Raw genomic sequence first — 23,584 nt, forward strand, 5'->3', positions numbered from 1 at the left:
ACACAATTGCATAAATCCTATCGCATCTATATCCCAAAATGACCTAGCCGAATTGATTTATATACCCTTACATACATGAACATGAATACCTTATGTTAGCTTACAATCATATTGCAAAAGATAAATACATGTCGGCCAAAAATAAAATATAAACATTAATATTTATGACCAGTGTCGCTTTAACCTTTGCTGGATCAATCTCCTATGTCGACCTCCAAATATCGGTTCCTAGTTTGCCGGTTTTCCTTGATTTTCACAATGTTGGTTTCATGAAATGTTGGATATCAATCCTAGAATACTGGTGAGTACCAAATAAGTATCCAACCCAAAATGATGTGTGTTGTCATCAATGAAAACACTATGAGACTGGATGAGTGTCAATTGCCAACACAAGTTACCTAATGACAGTACTAAATTCTAGTTAGAATTCCAAGGCACTATTTGATTTGCATTAAGAGATTATTTTTGAAGTGTTTAAAAGAGGAAAATGTAATTCATATCAATAACTAAAATGGTATAACATGTTGGATTGAATTATTTTCTACTTTAATGTTGACAATTTTACGTAGATATCAAATTGTGCTTGCAAAATGATTAAAGCAATGCATAGTCTCCCATTAGAATGGTCTTTGTTTTGCAAAAAAAAATTTCAAGTTTTGGTGGAGTATTGGGTGTTGTTGTATGATTTCCTTTTATGTTCACTATATGTGCTATAATTGTTCCAAGTCAAATCATACAGTTGTAGAAATTATCCTTCAAATAGAGGCAAAATTTGAAGCAGTATGTGATGTATTGTTGGTGTAAATAATTATTCATCATGGATATTATTACACCTTACTTAAGTTTACTTAGGAAATGCATTTCAAAGTAGTTTGGGTATGAGACACTTGGATGTTTGTGCCACATTGGGATAGTGTGTGTAGGAGAATTTCCACCTTTTATGGTGTTGATCTTGTTACTACTCTATCATATCCACTTATTGTGGAGTGATAATTCCACCTTCAGTGGGTGAGCCACCTCATGTGGAATATTTTATTGTTTCTCTTACCTACCACACCTAATTCCTACCTACCCTTGTTTCTTATTGAGCCACATGTCATGTTTGTGTGCTCACATATCCCTATAACCCTGTCTTTATAAGCAGGCTCATATTCATTGTATGTAACAACTATTGAACAACGATTGATAATCCAATTGATCAAATTTTTCATCTTGATAGAATATAGTTTATTCCTATCATCTATTTTGTTCTCTCTTATTTGTGCTTTCCATTGCCTCTAGATCTTGGCAGAATATCACATGTATCTTATAAGGAATGTCTCCATAATTCCAAGGAGAAGGAGGTAATTTTACAAGTTTGATATTCTTATTATGAAGTGTATTTTATGTTTTGATCATCATATAGGTTTCATAAATTAGATTTATAACTATGAAAAATGTTGAATGAACTTTTATAATAGTTTTTTGGGTGATAGTACATAGTTTTGGATAGGAGGTGAAAAGAGAGGGTTATTTATTGAAAGAGATGAAAGGAATGCTATAAGACCTCAAGTAAAATGAAGTATCAGAAAATAGCGACAAAGCAAAAGAAATCAAAGAATACTCTTGATACTCTCATCAAGATATCACTAAACTTGTGAAGGAAGGATGAGAGTGTTGTACATACAAAAAAAATAGGGCATACACATCAAATAGGTGCATTAACTCCTACTAACCATAAAAGGTGGGAGGTTTTACCTATTTGGTAATATTCAAAACATGTGGCATAACCTCCAAGACAAAAAGGGAGTTATAAAGGTGTCATATAAAGCCAAAATAGGCTGAAAAACTTAACTAGCCTAGAACCTACTCAGTCAAGGATAAGATAGTGGTTTTGAGATGTGTCACAAACCAAAATAGGGTGTGTAACTCAACTACTCATGTGCGGGAGAGAGTGACACATATAGTTGATGCATTTCACTACATGTCCTCATATTAAGCACTCCTATTAATCCTAAGAAAACTTAAATAATATGTGTAGGAAAAAAGATTTACACCCTAAAATAAAAAATGATGTAATATGATTTTCTAATATAATGGGAGTTATTCCCTTGGTAGCAATATTTTAATTCACTCCCCATTATTATTTTAAAATAAGTAATTCTTGTACATTTAGATAAGTTAAATCCAATTATTTTCAGATAAATAAAATGTTAAGTACGCCCTCTAGACTTTTGATACAAATCTACATCTCAATTGTTTGATTTAAGTCATTGGTAGGACATCATTTCATACATTACTATCAGTAAGCCTATAAATGACCATTGTAGCTACTCATACAATAAATGAGACCCAAAAATATACAAGAGAATAAAATATTAAAAATTTAAGTTGAAACATACATATGACACTTCTACATTTAGATAAGTGAACTCTTATTGCTTCAAGATAAGTAAAATGTTACGTATGCCCTCCAAACTTCTAACACAAATCTACATCTAGTTACTCAATTCTTATGTATATGATAAGACATCATTCCATGCATTACTGAGCCTATACCTATAAATAATCATTGCACCTACTCATATAAGAAATGACAAAAACAAAAAAATACAAGAAAATAAAATATTAAAATATAAAATTGAAAAACACACACATTACAAATTAGTATTAGAGAGGTGGTCTGTGAGTGCATTAGGATTGATTACTATTTAATATTTACATGGATCTGATTTATAAGTAGCCAAAAGCCTGGAGATACCAATCTTTTATTTTTCTACCATTGCCACAGAAGAAATACTATCCTACGCCAGTAATAATTTTAGACTCTTAAAGTATTTCAGTCATAAATATGATATGCAACTTTATCATACATGTATGGATATGACCAACAGACACTAGTTTTAAGATATCGCTTAAAAAATAGCAGAAAAAAAGATATTCATGGGGTCATCAGCTCCACAAATATTTCCTAATCAATCAAAAACATTTGTTAAAAGGAACATTCAAGACCAAAAGAGCACAAAAAGAGATCTTATTTATCTTTGAGCCGCCTTTTTTTATGTTTCTAAATTTAAAAAATCAAAGTTACATATATACAAATATTTAAAAAACAATATATAATTTTTAATATATACAAAATATTTATTAGTAAAAACAATTTCTAATTTATCACATAGATGTGATTTTTCTATTTATATCATATTTATCTTTGATAAGTTAAGTTTGATTTTTTTATTATTATATATTAATAAATTTTAAATTTTTTGTATTAAAATGTAAAAAAATTAGTTCCATTAAAATAGTTTTAAGTGAAATTCTAAAAATTTAGAAGGTTAAAAGAATGAATTTTTTTAATGTATATTTTAATTAGAATATATATTAAAAAGTTTATATTATACGTGACCATTCTATTAACAACAATTATTTAGGTAAACAAATCTATAAAATATTTCTTTCTTTTATAAATAAATTATAAAGATGTTCCTATATTTTCAATTTCATGATGTTTTTAAAATTTAAGTACTTAAAAAATTAAGATTATGTAAAAGCACTTTTTGATATTTATAAGTGTCAAAATATAGCAACAATTTTTTTTTTTTTTTAAATATATATTACTTGCCTTTAAATTCAATTCCCAAATCTCTGTTGTTTCCATAATTTAATTAATTAAAATAAAATAATATTATATCAATTTTCTCTATATTCATAAATATAAATATAGCAAGTAAATAAATATTTTGAAAAAATCTATAATTTTTTACTTTCTATCATATATAATCTTATATGGGTTCTTTGAAAGTGAACAAATATGGCTAACAAATTAATTTTTTACTTTCTATCATATGTAATCTTTTATGGGTTCTTTGAAAGTGATCAAATATGGCTAACAAATAAAGTGTGACAATAAATCTATATCTTTCTATGAATAATAAGTTTTAGAGAGAAATAATTCAATATTAAGGCTTGACATGTGATTATTATAAATTCTTTCAACTTTAATTGTTTAATAATTATTTGAGTTAATGTTTCAAATCACACTATAATATATAAAAAAGCAAGAAAAATAGACCAAGAGGTCCCTTAAAATATTACCCTAAACCAAATTGAACCCAACTAAATTGATACTTAACTTTAACAATAAACCAAATTGAACCCTAATCTTAAAAAAATTAACTGTAATCCTAATCCTAGGTCAAATTCTACCATAAATAATATTCAAACTTGGTCTATACCAAATAGACCCAAAGCCCTAAATCAAATCAAATCAAAATCTCTCAGTCATGGAGAATGGAAGAAATAGAAATAATTGTCCTTGAAAACCAAATTAAATACTATACTAGAATGAACCCTAACCTTAACACTCAACCACATTTAACCTTAAACCTAAACCTTGCATTAGGTCTTTTACTAATCCTATTTAATGATTTTTAAATAATAAAACCCTAATTAGTGTTTTACTAGGTGATCTCATTTCTAATCAATATACCCTCATTAAATGTCCCTAAACTAATAGAATCTAATCCATCATAAATCTTAAACAAAATTGAACCTTAACACTAACCCAAACCTTCCTTGCACTCTTAAGTTCTTAATACTTATAAAACCTTAAGACAAGTTAAACCCTAAACCTAAACCTAATAGTACATTAAATTAAACTGTAACCCTAAACTAATAGAATCTAATCCATCATAAATCTTAAACAAAATTGAACCCTAACACTAACCCAAACCTTACTTGCACTCTTAAGTTCTTATAAATCCCTAAGACGAGTTAAACCCTAAACCTAAACAGGTAATTGTACATTAAATTAAATTATAATCCTAAATATTGAAGCGATAATTGTGCTTGAACCATAATGATAATTAAACAATAACTCAAACCATATTTGAACCCTAATTATAACCTCTAAATTTATCATATAATAGTAACCTTAATTATAACACAAAAATTAAACCTTAATTATAACATTACATTAATCCTAATCCTAATTTAACACAAACCCTAACCCTAACCCCACTAATAATTCTAACCATAAGCCTAAACCATAAGCCTAACCATAATAGTAACCCTAACCTCAATCTTCAATAAAAACATCATAATTGTTATACTATCTCTAATAATATCTAACTACAATCTTAACCCTAACCCTAACCCAGAACCTTAAGCCTAAGCTAATAATAACCCTAAATCTAGCTATATCTCTAACCAAAAACCTAATCTGGAACTCCATTAGCAAACCAAATAATATACATATATTGGTTTGAAACCTAATCCTAATTGAATTTTACCCCAAAACCATAACCGGAATGAACTCTAATCATAATTTAACCCTAACCCTAATGTAATTGAATAATAACCCTAATGCTAGCCCAAATTAAAATATATTACTAACCCTAACTATAATTAAACCCATATCACAATCAAACCTTGACCTTGACAATATCCCTAATCTATACCTAATTGAACCCCACCAATAACCTAATCTTATCATAATTGAGACATAACCCTAAGCTTAATTATAACCTTAGAATTAATCCCTAACTACAACTTGAAACCTAAATTTACCATAAATAAGCACTAGCTCTAATCCTAATTTAAACCTATCCCTACTGTAATTGAATCATAGCCGTAATTGATGTCTAATCCTAAATATAATTAAACCCTTCACACAATCAAACCCTCTCTCTATTCTAAGAATATATTCTTCGCATAGAAAAAAGGCTTTGCAAATGCCGTCAACCAACAATGGTGGATCTGGAGGGAGAAGTCATAACCCAAAGGAGATTTGTATAGACATCTTAGAGGATTTGGAAGAGGATGCAGCCCTCTTGGAGAAGCATGCAATTATTGCCAAGATAATTGGATTAAATTGGTCAAGAAAGAATATAAAAAAATGAGTAGAATGCAATTGGCAGATGCAAACAGTCACCAAATTTATCCCAAAAGGTTTTTTTGTGGTTTTGTTCGAGGAGGACAAGGATAGAGATCAAGTCCTCAACTAGGAGAACTGGTTTGTGAATGATCATGCAATTTATCTGCAACCATGGTCTTCGAACTTTGACCCCATACTGTTGGTCGTCTACTCTACACCGGTTTGGATTCGTTCATACAATCTTCCCATTGAGTGCTGGAGCAAGAATGTCTTGGAGAAGATTGGTAGGACCCTAGGGACCCTTTTGGAAGTAGACTTCGATGATGAGGCAGACCTCTGTAAGATTTCGCATATGAGGATCGCTGCAGTCAAAAGGATACTAGCAACCTTGACTCTTTTAACAACAAGCGGAGAATGGAGACAACAAGTGGAAATAGAAAAAGAAATCAAGCAATGTCCCAGATGCGAGAGCAAATTCCATGGACAGGAGGCCTACAAGATGTTTGTGAGGAAGGCTAGGAAAGTAGTTAGAAAGCAACCCCAGGTTTGGAGGCGCAAGATGAGTATAAAAAAATGGTTACAGACCAAGAAGGAAAGAAACCTGAAGAGGAAGGGCAAATTCCAAACCAAGATCAGAACCCTTCAACTTCCCCAGTTTCAACACCCCGTCTATTAAAAGCAAACAATGAAGAAGAAAATGTATTGGTCCTAGGTGACTGTGGCGATGGCCTGTGTTTGAATAATAGAGCAATTGGGGAAACAGATGTTCACCCGAATATTAACCCTTCATGCAAAGGCTTATCTGATACTGAATATGAATTTGAAAAAGACACGAATGATGGGTTTCTACAGGATGATGAATTGGAAAATATTGATCCAAGGTGCATCAATTAGTCAGCTAATGCCCTGTTGGGGAAGACCAAAGGTCTCAGAGGTAGAAGGAGTAATAGGTAGAAAAGAGAAGAGAGAGTTGGGGAAAAAGGAGTTATCAGTGTACTGGAATTTATGAAGAAAGCTAAGGGAGATAGGTTCTTTCTTAGCAAAAGATGAAAATCATTTCTTGGAATGTCAGGGGCTTGATGGCCCCTGACAAGAAACGCTTGGTCAAGAGGTTTTTGTCTATTCACACTCCTGATGTGTTACTTTTACAAGAGACCAAGCTTGGTGGTGAAAAGACTGGGCAGTTTATCAATTCATGCTCCAAATGGTAGGATGGGGTTTTCCAGGATGCAAGAGGCTCTTCAGGGGGGCTAGGAATGGTGTGGAATCCAACAAAGGCTGAGGTGACTCCTATTGCCTCCCATGAGAATTGGATGGCATGTGAGATCAAAGGTATTGACACTGATTTACGGTTCCCAATTTTTAATGTTTATGGTTCGACGAAGACTAAAGATAAACTGAAAGTTTGGAGAGAAATTACATTTCAAGCAAACATGGGTGAAACAGATAGAGCTATCATAGCAGGGGATTTCAATGCTTTGCTGGACGTGGACAAAAAAGAAGGGGGGCTCAAAAAATGCTCAAAAGTTATGGAGGATTTCAGAGAATTCATAGAACAAAATAAGATTATTGACATCATACCAAAAAACGGTAAATTTACCTGGACAAACAAAAGGCTAAATTTCTCTAAAATATAAGAAAGATTGGATCAGTTTTTTGTTAGAGAGTGGTGGTTGTTTGGGGACATGGTATTGGAAACATGCATTGTCCCTTAATGTGGCTTGGACCATTTACCAACCTCGCTATCAATCGGTAAGGAGAAGCACAAACATAGAGGTTGCTTCAAATTCCTAAGTATATGGTGGAGTGACACTGGCTTCAAAGACAAACTCGAAGAATGGTGGTTGGAAGGGAACAACATCGTAGGCACTCTGAGCTTCAGACTTGTCAAGAGACTACATTTTTTAAAACACAAGATCAACATATGGAACAAATTGTCCTTCAAAAATATCTTCTCAGAAAAATTGAGATTAGAGGAAGAACTTGAAACACTAAACCAAATGGTGATGATGGCTAGGATGACTAAAGAGGATTATTTACTTGAAAATGAGTTGAAAAAGGAGTACAATGAAGTACTCAAAAGAGAAGAAATCTATTGGAGGGACAAATCGAGAGAATTATGGATCTCAAAAGGGGATCCCAACACTAAATTTTTTCATGCTTCCTCCAAAGCCAGAAGAATTCTTAACAAGACCACTGCCATCAAGGATGAAAAATGACAGTGGCAAATGGATGACAAGGATATTCAGAGCACAACCCTTCATCACTTTCAAAGACTGCTAGGGAATGTTGAAGTGGGAGGTGTGGAATTTGAAGACATGGTTGACACAAACATTAAACACAATCTCCTATCCAGCACGGATGTGGATTTACTGGTAGCACCCTTCACAATGGAGGAAGTCAAGGCTGCGACATTTGGTCTACACCTGAATAAAGCCCCTGGTCCGGATGGGTTGACTGCAGACTTGTTTCAAACTACTGGGAGTTTATGGGGAGAAACATTTGGCTGGTGGTAGAAGAATTTAGGGAAAAACACAAGTTTGTTAAAGAACTTAATCATAGCATGATAGTGTTAATCCCAAAGAAAGAGGATTGTGTTTCCATGGCAGACTTTCGGCCCATTTCGTTATGCAACACAATATATAAAATTATCTCAAAATGTATGGCTAACAAGCACAAGATTGTAATGCCCAAATTAATTTCCGAGAACCAAAATGGCTTCACTCCAGGCAAAGAATTAGCAGACAATATCATACTGGTAGCAGAGGTTCTGCACTCCATGCAGAAAGGCAAACAAAAGGTATGGCCATTAAACTTGATGTTGCAAAAGCCTATGATAGGGTAGTTTGGGACTTTCTTGTGTGTGTTCTTAACAAAGTTGGTTTCTCGAAAGACTGGATTGAATGCATCCAATTTTGTTTCTCTTCGGTTAGCTTTTCTTTGATGGTAAATAGAACAGTGTGTGTTTTCTTTGAGGCCACAAATGGATTTGCACCAAGGGGATCCTCTTTCCCCTTCATTGTTCGTTCTGATGGCAGAGGTATTGGGTAATATCATCAAAAGGAGAAATAGTGAAGGTCTATGGAAAGACATTAGGGTGCATGAAAACTTAGAAACCATCATGCATTCACAATTTGCGAATGACACAATTTTGTTTGGTGAAAAATCTTTGCAAGAAGCAGGGGAAATCAAGAATGTCTTGGATATATACAGTCATGCTTCGGGGCAGGAGATGAATAGGGATGAATTGCAGATCTATTTCTTCAATACTAGCAAGCCTCTTCAAACCAAGATTTCCAACCTTTTGGGCTTTAAGATAGGGATTCTACCCATCAAATATTTAGGGGAGAATAGGTTCTAGTTGCAGGTAGAGCCATATTTGGGAGGATGTGATTCACTCATGTCAACGGAAGGCTGAAAATTGGAAAAATAGGTGGCTCACATAGGTAGGAAGGTTGACAATGATTAGAGTAGTACTCTCGGCCATTCTGGTCTACAATATGTCCTGTTTCAAGATTCCGCAAGACGCTGGGAGGAAGTTGGATGGGTTGCTTAAGAGATTTATATGGGAAGGTGCCAAAGACCATAGGAAGATCCCTTTAATCAACTAGGATACAATGTGCCTTCTAAAGGATGAAGGTGGTGTCAGGCTAAGAAAGATGGAGCTTCAGAACTGTGCATTGGGGGCAAAATTAACATGGAAAATGTATGAACAACAAAACAAGCTATGGTGCAGAATTTTTAGGAAGAAATATTTGGATATGGAAAATCCGAATAGGATCCTTACCATTGTGGATGCAGCAAGAGGCTCCTCAACATGGAACTTCTTGTGGGATAGTAGGAGCATAATCACTAATCACTTATCTTGGTGCATAGGCAATGGTCAGATGGCCATGTTTTGCTGAGATTCATGGGAAGGCGAGAAGGTACTTGGTGACCTATTTATTGAACAAGATTGGGTTAAAGAGGTCGAAAGAAAAGTTGGCATATTCGTTAAAGATTATGTCGGTAGCAGCTTGGGCATTGGAGGGAGGTTGGGATGGAAAGCAATTGATGTTGGGGATAGTATGTAGTGCTTGAAGTTGGCAGATTTACTCAAAAATAGATGCATCTTGCAGTTAGAACAAGAGGACACCATTTTTTGGTGTGCTTCCAAGTCCGGTAAGTACAATGTGAAATTGGGATATGAGATCCAATGTCAAAGAGTGAGGGAAAGAAATTGGCCTTATTATCTCTGCTGGAACAACATCAATCTCCCTAAAGCTGGAGCTTTTTTATGGATTTGTCTTCATGGCGAAATTCTGACTAGTGACAGGCTTAAGCTCATTGGGATCGCAGGACCAAGTTGGTGCGTCATGTGCAAAAGGAACAAAGAATCAGCCAATCATTTACTATTTTAGTGTCCCTTTGCTGAAGTGTGTTGGGAGTGGCTTGTGAATAAGCTACAATTTATTTTAGTTAGAAATGAGTCACTCAAGGACTTCCTTGTGGCATGGCTGAAAACAACTCAGTCGAAGTGGAGTGGATTGTGGCAGATCACCCCTACTATATTAGCATGGCATATCTGGAAGGAGAGAAATAGGAGGATCTTCAGGGAAACATCTCTCTCAGTGGAGGAGGTGATTTTCAAAATCAAGGAGGGAATTGAAGAAGTGATCAATGGCAAGCCCCCCAAAGTGAATTCACTCAGGTACTGCAACTAGGATAGGGATATGAAGCGTAATTGGTCACTCAAAGATTGGGGGTTGGGGGCTATCCCTGCTCCCAAAATGAATAAGAAGTTAATTAGATGGGTCCCTCCGCAAGGTGATTGGGTCAAACTAAATTTTGATGGAGCCTGTAGAGTTAACCTTGGCCCAGCAGGAATTGGAGCAGTCATCAGAAATTCCTCGGGGATATTGCTAGGAGGGCTATATGGGAGTTTGGGACTCGTCACAAACAATGAAGCAGAAATTAGGGAATTGGCGGCAGGATTGGACTTATGTGTACAAAAAGGACTTGACAAAATATGTTTCGAAGGAGACTCACAAATTATAATCAATGGGGTCACCAAGTCTAGCTTCTTGAATTGGAAACTCGGCAAGTGGGTACCTCATATCAATAAGTCTCTAGGATCCATCAACTCATTTGGATTCAAACACACATATAGAGAAGGGAATAAGGTGGCAGACCTCTTGCCCAACATGGGAATTGAGAAGAATATTGGTACAATTATCTTCAATAAAGAAGATGTAGATACAATGGTACTGGACACTATTTTGAGTGAGAAACTAGAAAGGCAGTGTACGGGGATTGGATAGATCTGGTTTGCGAATGCCTTACACGAGCTGGAGCATAGGTGGCAAGGTGGTATGATTAAAAGCGTAAAGCATTGGCTCTCTGGCTCCTCATGGATCTCAACTTTCAGAGAGTGGCGGCGAAGGGTACAGGCTAGCCATTCTCCTGGTAGAAATCTAGAGTTTGCAGGCTAAAGAACATAAGGCGGAGTTCACATTCTCAAGTTGGCAATAAGATCTGGAAGGTTCCAATGGTTTTAAAAGGAGGGAATAAAGGGAGCCAGCAATAGGTTCTGTGAAAATGCTGCCTTTTGTGGGTCTGAGCTACGTTAATTATGGGCACAGCTTGGAGTGACAATGTCTTAATTTGTTCATCCTGGAGGAAGAAATTTGTGGGGCAATCATCTCCTTGGTGGACTGCTCTTTGAACTTGGAGCAGCACTGGTGTGATGGTCTAGTTTATGGAGCAGTAATCACTCCCATTGTAGACATCCTAGAGTCGCGGGTGGAAGGTGTTGGCTTGATGCAGGGCTTTGTCAACCCAGTAAACATACATGCTGTAGCGGATGCTATTTTTGAACTTAGGGAAGGAGCTAGGGAGAGTATCTTAAGGTTGTATTTGAAGCCTGCAAAGATTTCTTCTTCTACATTAGAAACAGAGGACTCGTCAAAGAGCAGTCATGAGGAATCAAAAGAAGGCACCGAGGTGATAAAAGCAGAGAGTGAGGAGGGGGAGGATGTGGATGAGGCAAAGGATGCGGGTGTGAGAGACATGATAGAATCTGAGCACGATGAGGGGGACGTGGATCCTACAGAGGAGGCTCACGGAGATGATTAGAGAAGGAGAGCCCGGTTCACAAGAGAGGCATGGCACACGTTCAAAGCAAGAGTGTTGAGTGGTAACCTCGACAAATTCAGGATGCTTCTGGAATCTGAGGATTGGTGGCTATCTAAGGGCTCAACTAATAATCTCCTCAGCATTGGGGAGGCAGTATTGGTCATCCTGCGATTTATCAAACAAAGCTAGATTTAGGAGTTCTATGTATGTTGGTTGGATAGATTAGGTAGGCATGTAGATTTACTCTTTTCCTAAGCTTAGAATGTAATGTACCTAGTAGCTTCGGCTTCCCTTGGTGAAGGGTTTTTGGATTTGTGTAATATTTTTGCACACAGTTTCTATATTAATATAGGGCGCTATCCCCACAACTGACAGCACTTACCATTAAAAAAAAAAAAACCCCTCACTCTAATTAATTATAATCTTAACCCTTAACCCTAATCCCTATAATTGAATGTTAACCCTACACTCAACTCTAATTGTAAATTTGAACCCTAACTACAACTTGAACCCTAATTTGAGCATAATTGAAACCTATTCTAACCCTAACAACCCCAACCTTAATCATAACCCAAACCCTAACTCTTATAGCTATCATCACATATTATCTTTAATTATAATATTAACCCTAATACTAATTATAATTCTAATGCTAACCCTAACCCTAACCCTAACCCTATTTTTAATTATAATCTTTACCCCTAATCCTAATTATAATCACTAAGCCTAACCCAATCCTAAACCTAACCTTAATTATAATACTAACCATAACCTTGACCCTAATAATTATTATAACCCTAACCCTAATTCTAATTATAATCACTAATCATAATCTTTATTTGTAACCCTAATTATAATCACTAAGACTAACTCCAATCCTAACCCTAACCCTAACCCTAACCCTAATTCTAATCACTAAGACTAACCCCAATGCTAACCCTAACCCTAATTATAATCCTATCCATAACCTTCACCCTAATTATAATCTTAACTCTAACCCTAATTATTATCCTAACCATAACCCTGACCTTAATTATTATTATAACCCTAAACCCTAGTCTTTAACTATAACCCTAATTATAACCCTAACATTAATAAAAACACTAACCATAACCAAAACATAAACCAAATTCTAATCCTAACCATACCCCCAGTTATAATTCTAACTCTTACCCTAACTGTAATTATGCTTACCCTAACCCTACCTTTGATGTAAACCCTAAATATAATTGTAACCCTGACACTAAATCCTAACCCTAACCATAAATTTAAGCCTAATATTAAACATTAACCATAACCCTAATGCTAACAATAATTTCCTAAACCAAAACCAAACCCTAACATTGATGCTAACCCTAACCATGATATAAACCCTAGCAATTATCATAACTATAACCCGAACCATAATGCAAACATTATCGCTGACCAGAACACTAACCTTAACCCTAACACTAACCATGACCATAATACTTGCCATTAAATAAAGTTTAATATATCTTAGATTTTAGTATTTGCTTTGATCTTGCAACACATATATTATTGAAAATAGTCTAAATAGATAAATAAGATTTCATATTTCTCAACATAATAATATAATAATATATAATATATTTTCTTTTAATAAAAAGATACTATATAATTCTATATTGATTTATTTTATGTTTTCCATGTTGCGCAGTGCCACTGCCACTAGCATATATACCTTAATTTTTTAATTTAATCTATATAAAACAAGTCAAGAGATATCCTTCTCGAGGCGCCTACTTTTTACCATAAGTCAAATAGGCGCCCAAAGAAGGATATCTCTCAGCGTATTTTATATAGATTAAATTAAAATTTAAGGTATATATGCTAGTACTTACTCAAATTAACTTCACCATACATAAATAATTAAAAAGAAAATAACCAAAACTAATCATATTGATTCCCAATTCAATACACATTAATTTAACTAAATTTTATTATAGAACTATAAGATTCTCTAATATTATATCTTTACATAAATAAATTCACAATTAAGGAAATCCTAAAAATACACCAAATTTAGAAAAATATACGCTATAACTAATAAGAGCTTACAAAAGATGTCCCCATACTAAAAAAAAACCAAATCCTGGGAGACATAAATTATTAGGAATGGTTAAATTCCTCAAATAAATTATAAAATTATTCAACTATTATATGTACAAAAATAAAGATAGTCAATGTCTCAAAGTTATGCACTAAAACCAACAATATTAAGCTTTAGATTGAAAGGGGTATCAATCTACTCAAATATTTCATAATCAATTAATGTTGTAATCTAAACTAAAACAAATACAATAATAATATCGATATTAGACAAAATCACAATCAATATTTCTAAATTGAAAAGGATAAAAATCTACTGAAATGTTTCGTAATCAATGTATCTTGTAACCTAAAATAAAATATGTATACAATAATAATATTGATATTAGATAAATCACAACCAATATTCCTAAATTGAACAAACATTATTATTTTAATTACTTATGCTCCCCTAATTTTTGGGATGTGATAGAAGGGATGGGGTGATATGCTCCTAAGACAATATTTTTGGAGGGTCATTTTAAAGATGACTATTAAAAATGGGGGAAAAAATAAAATATAAGGAAATTTCAAATATTCATATAATAAAATTGATAAAGAATTAATCATAAACCTTATAGAATCTTAATACATAACATTAGACTTAAATTAAAAAATTCTAATTATTTTCATTATCAATGTGCATACATATTATATAAAAAATACAACAAAATACCCAAACTATAAACTGATAAAATATATAATATATATAGTTGTTAATATTCAACGTCCAATAAGACTAAAATTTTGACTCCATACAGCTAGGATGAACCATCAATCTTCAACATGAAAAAGTAACAATTTGATTTCTCAATTTGTTTTGTACATAGATGTAATATCAATTGACTAAATTAACAATTCCATTAAAATGAAAAATGACATCTATTGCCTAATCCTCTTTTACATGATCACTTTGTTATGTAAAATCCCTCATATTGTTGTGTAGTGTCAAAAGTTTCCTACCATCACAATTTCACCTATGTTTTGTGTCCACTTTGGTTTCTATTGATGTAGTTTTTAGTAGTCTCATTTCAACCCTTTCATCAACCTTTTTTCCTTGTTAAGGTGCCCATGCCTCCTTTCTCATGGTCACCTATTGGTTTCAACTATACTTCTTGTCTCTCATCATTTTTAAGCGTATATTGTCTGGACACTAGCACTTCATGTGGATATTTCTACATCACACCTGCATCCCATAATATTTTTTATTTGGTAGGATTTTTAGCATTTTTCACTTGTCACCTTTTCAAATCAGTAAAAAGCGATAAATCTAAATGGCTCATCAACCTCTTCCTCTTTACTTCTCTCTTTTTAAATCTATCTTAAATTATTTTGCACAATCTCTCTTAGCTATCTTGAATCACAAGATCACACACAACTCTCGACAACTTGCTACAACACTCTCAAGCTTCACATAGTACTCTTTACATCTCTCTATCTCTCTTGGATTTGATCAAGCCTCTTCAAGGTAATATTGTTCCATTTTCTCATTTCCATTGCACTAGTTTCTCATTCCTCAAGCACCGTTGAATTATCACATCCCTTCTCTTTCATTTTTTCACATTTCTTATTTCTAGATGCCCTAAAATAAAACATACACATTATTGTTTTCAATGTATGTTGGCTATGTGTGGTGATTATACAAAAATGGGGTTTTGACTGGGGTAAATGCACGAAGGTTTGGAACTTTTTTCTTATTTATAGTTTTATTTCTATTATTTATTTAATCATTTAATTATTATTCTATTTCTTTACAACAACATTTTCTAGTGTTTTTTGTTTCTTGTCTTGTATAAAATAAGCTAGTACCTTATTTTAGAAAGGATTAAAAAGGAACAATATGGGAAGATCAATTTTTACATAGTCATTAACCATCTCTTTAATCTGCCATGTACAAGTTATACTTCGGCTAAAGAAATGGCCAATGTGTTTTGAATCTTTATCCATCATAGGACTTCAAAGGATAATGTACTAAGAATGTAGCATCATGGATTAAAAATGATTTAATATAATTCTTTATTATAATGGGAGATACTCCCTTGGTAGCATCTTATCTATTAAAAAATGTTTACTTCATTAAAATAATGTTAATATATTGCAACGATAGATTGTGAGATAACATGCCCATATTATATAAATCTATGTAAAATACGTCAAGAGATTATTTTCTTGAGGCGCCCACTTTTATTGTATTTGTGACACAAGCGGAATTAGTGTCTCAATGATGATATTTTTGGCATTTTCTACATAATATTTTTCTAAAGATAGGTATACTAATGACATATATAGTTAAAAAATGTAGGATATTAATTCAATCCCCAATATTCTTTTAAAATAAGTAATGCTTGTAGACATAGATAAGTTAAATCCTATTATTGTAAGATAAGTAAAATGTTACTTATGTCCTCCAAACTTTTGATACAAATATACAACTTAATTGTTTGTTTCTTATGTTTTTTGTAGGACATCATTTCATACATGACTAGCCCTACACCTATAAATAACCATTGCACCTCCTCATACAAGAAATGGAACCAAAAAAAATACAGGAGAATAAAATATTGAAACTTAAAGTTGAAACATACATGCATACATATGACGCCTCTACGTTTACATGTGTGAACTCTTGTTTCTTTAAGATAAGTAAATTGTTACTTATGTCCTCCAAAACTTTGCTACAAATATATATCTAAATGTTTGATTCTTATGCCTTTGGTAAGACATCATTCCATGCATGATGAGCCTAAACCTATAAATAACCATTGTAACTACTCATATAAGAAATAAGAAATGAAACACAAAATATATTTTTATATGTGTATGAGAAAAAGAATATTAAAACTTACAATCAAAACACACATTATAAATTTATCTTTAAAATTTATTTACTTTTACTATATAATTTAAAATACATTTATATATTTTATTCTAATATAAAAATATCCCTTAATTAATATTATTCATTTATAAGAGATATATAATGCTATAATAATACAAATTTTTAAACTGTATTTTATATAAATTTCCTCCATCCATTTTCATATAACTTATCCAACTTTTCAATATAAGACATCCATCTCCATATAGAAAGATTTCAATCTCATCCAAACCAGACACAAACAAAAAATCAAAGATGTCCAACAAAACATTATTTCACGTGCAAACATGTTTTGGGTGGCCGGACGTGAAGATGCATTATTTTAAGACAATTATTTGTGTGTCTTGAGGCAATGATATATACGTGGGTAATATGGAACACCATCTTTAAATAGACAAAGAAGCAGAGTAGCTGTAAACGGTGTGAAAGAGGGGCATCATGGCCAAGGGTACAGCAGATCTGGATGCATTGCTCCACAGAACCAGGCCTTTTTTAGCTGAATCTTTCGCAGAAATCGACCCTGTGCTGCCAGCCTACATTTCTGCTATAAAAAATGCCAAAGCTGTAGAATACAACCACCGGATCACCACTTTCTTTGATCATCTTTTCTCTGTTTATCGCATGCTGAAGTTGTGGAATGCCCCCAATTCTGTTTCCCTCTGTGGTTTATTCCACAGTGCATATGCTGATCTTTCCATCCCTCTTTTCAATCACGATGGTGACAGAAAAATGGTGTCTGATCTGATCGGAACAGAGGCAGAGGAGTTTGTCAGCGTCTTCTGCACCACTCCTCGACTTTTAATCGTCTGTGACCTTGTCATAAAAGCCTATCCCAACGACGAAGAGATAATCAGTGCTTTATCAAACTCCCAGAAGAGCAAATTGCAGAAGGTGTTGCCAGAAGAGGGATTTGTAGTACAAAACTGGAGAACAGGTAAGGATGTGAGACTATCTCGGAGGTTTGTAGCCATTATGGTTTTGATCACCATGGCCGATTTCTCAGAGCAGCTTTATGGTTATCATGACGGTGTTTATGATAATTATAATGGAAGGATGGATTTTGAGTCTGGGGGAAATGCATGGAAAACTCTGTTTCCTGGTGATGGCAAACCAGGGCTGTGGATGAATTTCATTTCTCGGATGGGAACCATCTATAATTTGGTGACAGCAGAGGAGAATGAATTGAGGAAAAAGGAGATTGTGGGAGATTCAAAAATGGAATTAAAAGATGCGGATTTGGTTATTCCTCCTATTTTTAATAACTGTACTGTTGTTTTGAGTGAATCAGATGAGCTTAAAGCGAGAGATTTGTATTGGGAAGCTGTGTGCAGGAAGGAGTGTGATGAATCTGCAGAGGCTCTTCTGTTGAAGGCTTGTGCTCACAATCCGTTTATTGGGGAGCCTCATTTGGTTCTTGGTCAGATTTATTTGTCTAAGGAGAAATTTGGGGAAGGTGAAAGTGAGGTTGAGATCGGTTTGAAATTATTGTTGGAGTGGGGAACGAGCTGGGACAAAAGATTGCCGTGGCAGGCTTGGGTATCTTGGGGAAGAGTAATGTTGCAGAAGAGCAGAGAAAAGTCATGGCCCAAAACCTCCATTGGGATCATGAGGCTGGGGTTGCTCAATTGGAGCTCACTTGTATGTTCTTCCTCATTATAATATCTCTACAATGTTGCTATTGTTTAATAATGTCTATAAGGACATGGTTTGTGTGAAGCTGAACTCTTATCCTTCCCATGTGGATCTCTGTTCTACTACATGTATTCCACAAAGCTTATGAAATCTCCTCCTTCCCTTGTGTATCATCTACTGGCCAGCTTAGCAGAGGCTCGAGGTTCACGATAATGAGAAAAAAATTCAAGATAATGAGAATAAATAAATCATTTGTTAAGATTTTTAGGGTGTAAAATGTTTATTGGTTATGCATGTGTTTTTAACTGTGAAATGGGCATATTTTAAGTTTTTAGTTTTGATTTTATTATTTAAAATTGCATTAGTTTTTTCATTAGAGACTATCTATTAGCATTATTTCAGATGAGTTAATTATGCAAGTCGTCAAAGCTTAGAAGCTTTTAAACCTAATTAAGTCAAAGTTCATTCTATTTAAAGATTCATTTGGCTTAATAGCGAAATAATTAATAGTAATTTTATATCTCATCTACTTAAAAAAGAGATAAATATTTATCTTATTTTTATTGGTCATATATATACAAGCTAAGATCATATTCTTATTTATTTGATAAACTTGTTTTACATTATCCCTCATCCTTCCATAATGTCAATCTTCCTCTTTTTCAGACTTTATAGACTTCTAAATTTAATACCTATGTTTTATTTTTGTTAGATTTATTTTGAATTATTTAAAACTTAAATATGATGTATTTATCCTACAATTTGATGGATTCCAAGAGGGTAAAAAGAAGTCACGAGAGGGTTTAGATGGAAGTCCTAGTAGAAAGCCTAAAGGCTTGCATTTATAATCTTATTCATATATCTTTTCAATACTCACTTCAATTAACTTCACCACCAACAAATAATCAAAAAGAAATTAAACAATTTAACTAATATTGCTGATACCCAATCCAATTCACATTAGTTTAACTAAATTCCATCATAGAACTATAAAATCTTCTAATATTCTATCTTTACAAAAATAAACTCATTATTAAGGAAGTCCTCAAATATACAAAATGAACAAGACTACATGCCATAACCAATAATAACTTCGAAAAGATATCTCCATACTAAAAATCTAAAATATTTGGAGACAAAAATTGTCAGGAATGGTTAAGTTCCTCAAATAAGTTATAAAAATACACAATTGTTATACATGCCAAAAATTAAGCTTGTAAATTATCTCAAAGTTATGCACCAACACCATCAATAATGAGCTTTAGATTGAAAAACATAGAAATCTACTCAAATATTTCATAATCAACTAGTCTTGTAGCCTAAAACAAAACAAATACAATTACAATATTGATATTAGATAAATCACAACAAATATTCCTAAACTGAAAAAACATTATTATATGAATTACCTATGCTCGCCAAAATTTTGGGATAGGGATAGTAGGGGAGGGGTGATGTGTTTCCAAGACAAGCTTTCTAGAGGGTCATTTAGTAGATGACTATTAAAAAATGAGATTTTTTATAAATTAAAAAGAAATTTAAAATATTCATATGTTAACATTGATAAGGCGTTAATCACAGGCATTATACAACCTTGATATATAGCATTAGACTTAAATTGTCATACTTTAATTACTTTAATTGTCAATGTGTATAAATAGTACACAAAAAATACAACAAAGTGTCCAAACAATGAAATGATAGAATGCAAAATATATGTAGTTTTTCATAATGAACATTTGATGACCACTAGAATTTAAACTCCATATACTGAGATGAACCATAAACCTTAAACATAAAAAGTTAACAATTTTGTTTCTCTATTTATATTGTACATAGATTTGACATCAATTGCATAGAACAACAATGTGAGTAAAATAAAAAAATATCATATAATACCTTTTTTTTTATATATATAATCACTTTGTTAGGGAAAATCCCTCATATAGTTGTATAGTGTTGAAATAGTCCTCGCATCAACCTTTTTCCTTCACAAGGTACTTAGGTCTCCTTTCTCGCGGTCACCTCTTAGTATCACCTTTGTGTTAGTCTTATGTTTTTAAATTGTCTCTTGTCATTTTTTAGGGTAAATTGTTTAGATGTTAGTGCTTCATGTGAATGTCTATGCATCACACTAGCATCTCACAATAGTTTTCAATTGGAAAGTGTTTTTAAGCATATTTTCACTTATCACCTTCCTAGGCCAATAGATATTTTTGGGAATTCTTCTCCATCCATGTGATCAATAAATGAACATGTGTAAGTTAAATAATTTGAATTTGTACCTTTGTTTATGAGGCTTTCATTTTCATTATTAAAGGGTATTCTTTGATGTATTGACTAAGGATCATGGTTTGGAACTATGACATGGATACAATGTATCATGAGTTTATTATTGTAAACATTAAATCTATATTTATTTTTAATATATGCCATGTTATTTGAATAGTAATTAATTAGTAGATTCCTAGAACTATGGGATAGATAGAAAACATTGCCATCCCATAATATTATTTGCAAAATAATACGAAACATTCCAAGTACTTGGTGTTTTTCAATGAATTTCCAAGTATGTTAGGGGATGGCTAGGAGACATATAGACATCCCCAACTATCATAGGGTTGGTTAGTTGTTCCCTATGGCCTATGCATATTTTTAATCACATTTTTTGCTCTATAGCATTGGGATAAACCATAAATCTTCAACATTTAATGCAAATGCATACCTTATTTTTCATTTGATTGGTTTGAGGGTTGTTGTAGGAGGAAGGAACACACATTAGAAGGTAGTTTTGGGATGTTAATTTCCTATTCTAAATACCTTATTGAAGTTGTCACAAGTGTGTATGGTACTACTAGGATGTGGGATCCATTTAATCATATTTTTAGGACTATTTTAGCCATGTGAAGGCATTTTCATAATATAGTATCAATGAAAGTGAGAGTTAAGTGCTAGGAGACACATTTTATGTTATTTGCATGCCAATTCATATAGGTGATATCACATTCCTAAACAATTTACATATAGGTAATAGAAAAACCCATTTGTGGCAGAGGATTAATTGTTGATCCACCCAATTATACTATTTTTCTACAAGAGAAAGTATATCAATAATAAATGATCATAAATGAGGAAATAAATGATTAATTTCAACAAACTAAATACAAAGACATAATGTTAAATCTAATGTACAAGGAAAAAATAAAAATATACATCCAAAGTTAATTTTTAGTACTTGTGTGCCTATTAGTCTATAAACCTATTGTCATTTTTACATTAAAAGATAATTTCAAGATGGTCATATGATTAGTTTGTACCTCGTATCACCTACTATAGGTCCATGAAATATAACTTGGACAGGGGATAACTTTGATCAAGTTTGGTATCAAGACTATTACAACAATATGAGGTTTTTTCCTTGACAAAGTATTCATGTAAGATATAATTAAGCATTGGATGACATTTTTAATTTTACTAACATTGTCAATTTATGCAATTAATAGATAAATTAAATTTATCACTTTTTCATGTTGAAGATTGATGGTCCATCTCAATTGCATAGATTCAAACTTACAACAGCATTAACATATGTTTATCAAGAATAGCTTCATATTCTTTATGTTTTGTCATTTTATAGTTGAAACTTGTGAAATCTTTAGACATTTTATTATCATTTTTATGTAATATATATACATACTGATAATAAAAGAAATTAAATTTTATCAATTAATATGATGTATTAAGATTCTATAATGTTAACGATTAATTCCTTCTCAATTTTTCCATATAAAAATTTTCCCTATTTTAAATAGTCATCCTTTGTTATCTCCAAAAATGAACCTCCAAAAAACTTATCCTGAAAAGACATCCCCATGATATCCAAGCCTGCCATGGAAATCGTTTGTCCCAGCTCATTCCCCAAACTTATCCTGAAAAGACATCCCCATGATATCCAAGCCTCCCATGGTAATCGTTTGTCCCAGCTCATTCCCCACTCCAACAATATTTTCAAACCAATCTCAATCCCACTTTCAGCTTCCCAGAATTTCTCCTTTGACAAATAAATCTGAGCCAGCACCAAATGAGGCTCCCCAATAAACGAATTGTGAGCACAAGCCTTCAACAGAAGAGCCTCTGCACATTCATCACACTCCTTCCTGCAAACAGCTTCCCAATACAAATATCTCGCTTTAAGCTCATCCTATTCACCCAAAACAACAGTGCAGCTATTCAAAATAGGAGGAATAACTAAATTTGCATCTTTTAAGTCCATTTTTTAATCTCTCACAGTCTCCTTTTTCCCGAATTCATTTTCCTCTGCTACCATCAAATTATATATGGCTCCCATTCGAGAAACGAAATTCATCCACAGCCCTAGTTTGCCATGAGTAGAAAACAAAGTTTTCCATGCATTTTCCCCAGACTCAAAATTCATCATCAAGATGATTAAATGTTGAGGAGTGTTGCAGAAGACGCTGAGAAACTTCTCTGCTTTTGTTCTGATCAGATCAGAGACCATTTTTCTGTCAAGTTCGTGATTGAAAAGGGGGATGGAAAGATCAGAATATGCACCATGGAATAAACCATAGAGGGAAACAGAATTGGGGGCATTCCACAAATTTAGCATGCGGTATACAGAGAAAATATGGTCAAAGAAAGTGGTGATTCTGTGGTTGTACTCTACAACTTTGGCATTTTTTATAGCAGAAATACATGCTGGAAGCACAGAGTCGATTTCTCTAAAAGCTTGAACCCAAAAAAGGCTTGGCTTTGTGGATCAATACGTCTACATCTGCTACATTATTAGCCATCATACTCTTCATTCACACTGCTCTCCATTTCTGCAACATAATATTATAATCAAAGACTTCTCGTTGAAAATGGCTTGGATGACATTCAAATTATAAAATTTTGGAGGATCAAATGGATGGTTAAAATGCAATTTAAGGATTTAAGGGCCAATTGTTACAAAATTTGGTGGGATATTTAAAAAGTTA

General features: G+C 33.2%; 1 protein-coding gene across 1 annotated transcript; it reads left to right on the forward strand.

Moving 5' to 3' along the window:
- The first annotated feature begins 17,393 nt into the window (after nt 1-17,393).
- LOC131032963 (uncharacterized) lies at nt 17,394-18,614 on the forward strand. The gene has a single exon (XM_057964065.2). It carries the CDS (start codon nt 17,394-17,396, stop codon nt 18,612-18,614), a length of 1,221 nt encoding a protein of 406 aa, XP_057820048.2.
- Nucleotides 18,615-23,584: the final 4,970 nt, after the last annotated feature.

This window comes from Cryptomeria japonica, chromosome 10, assembly GCF_030272615.1.
Source record: "Cryptomeria japonica chromosome 10, Sugi_1.0, whole genome shotgun sequence".
In the NCBI taxonomy this organism is placed as follows: domain Eukaryota; kingdom Viridiplantae; phylum Streptophyta; class Pinopsida; order Cupressales; family Cupressaceae; genus Cryptomeria; species Cryptomeria japonica.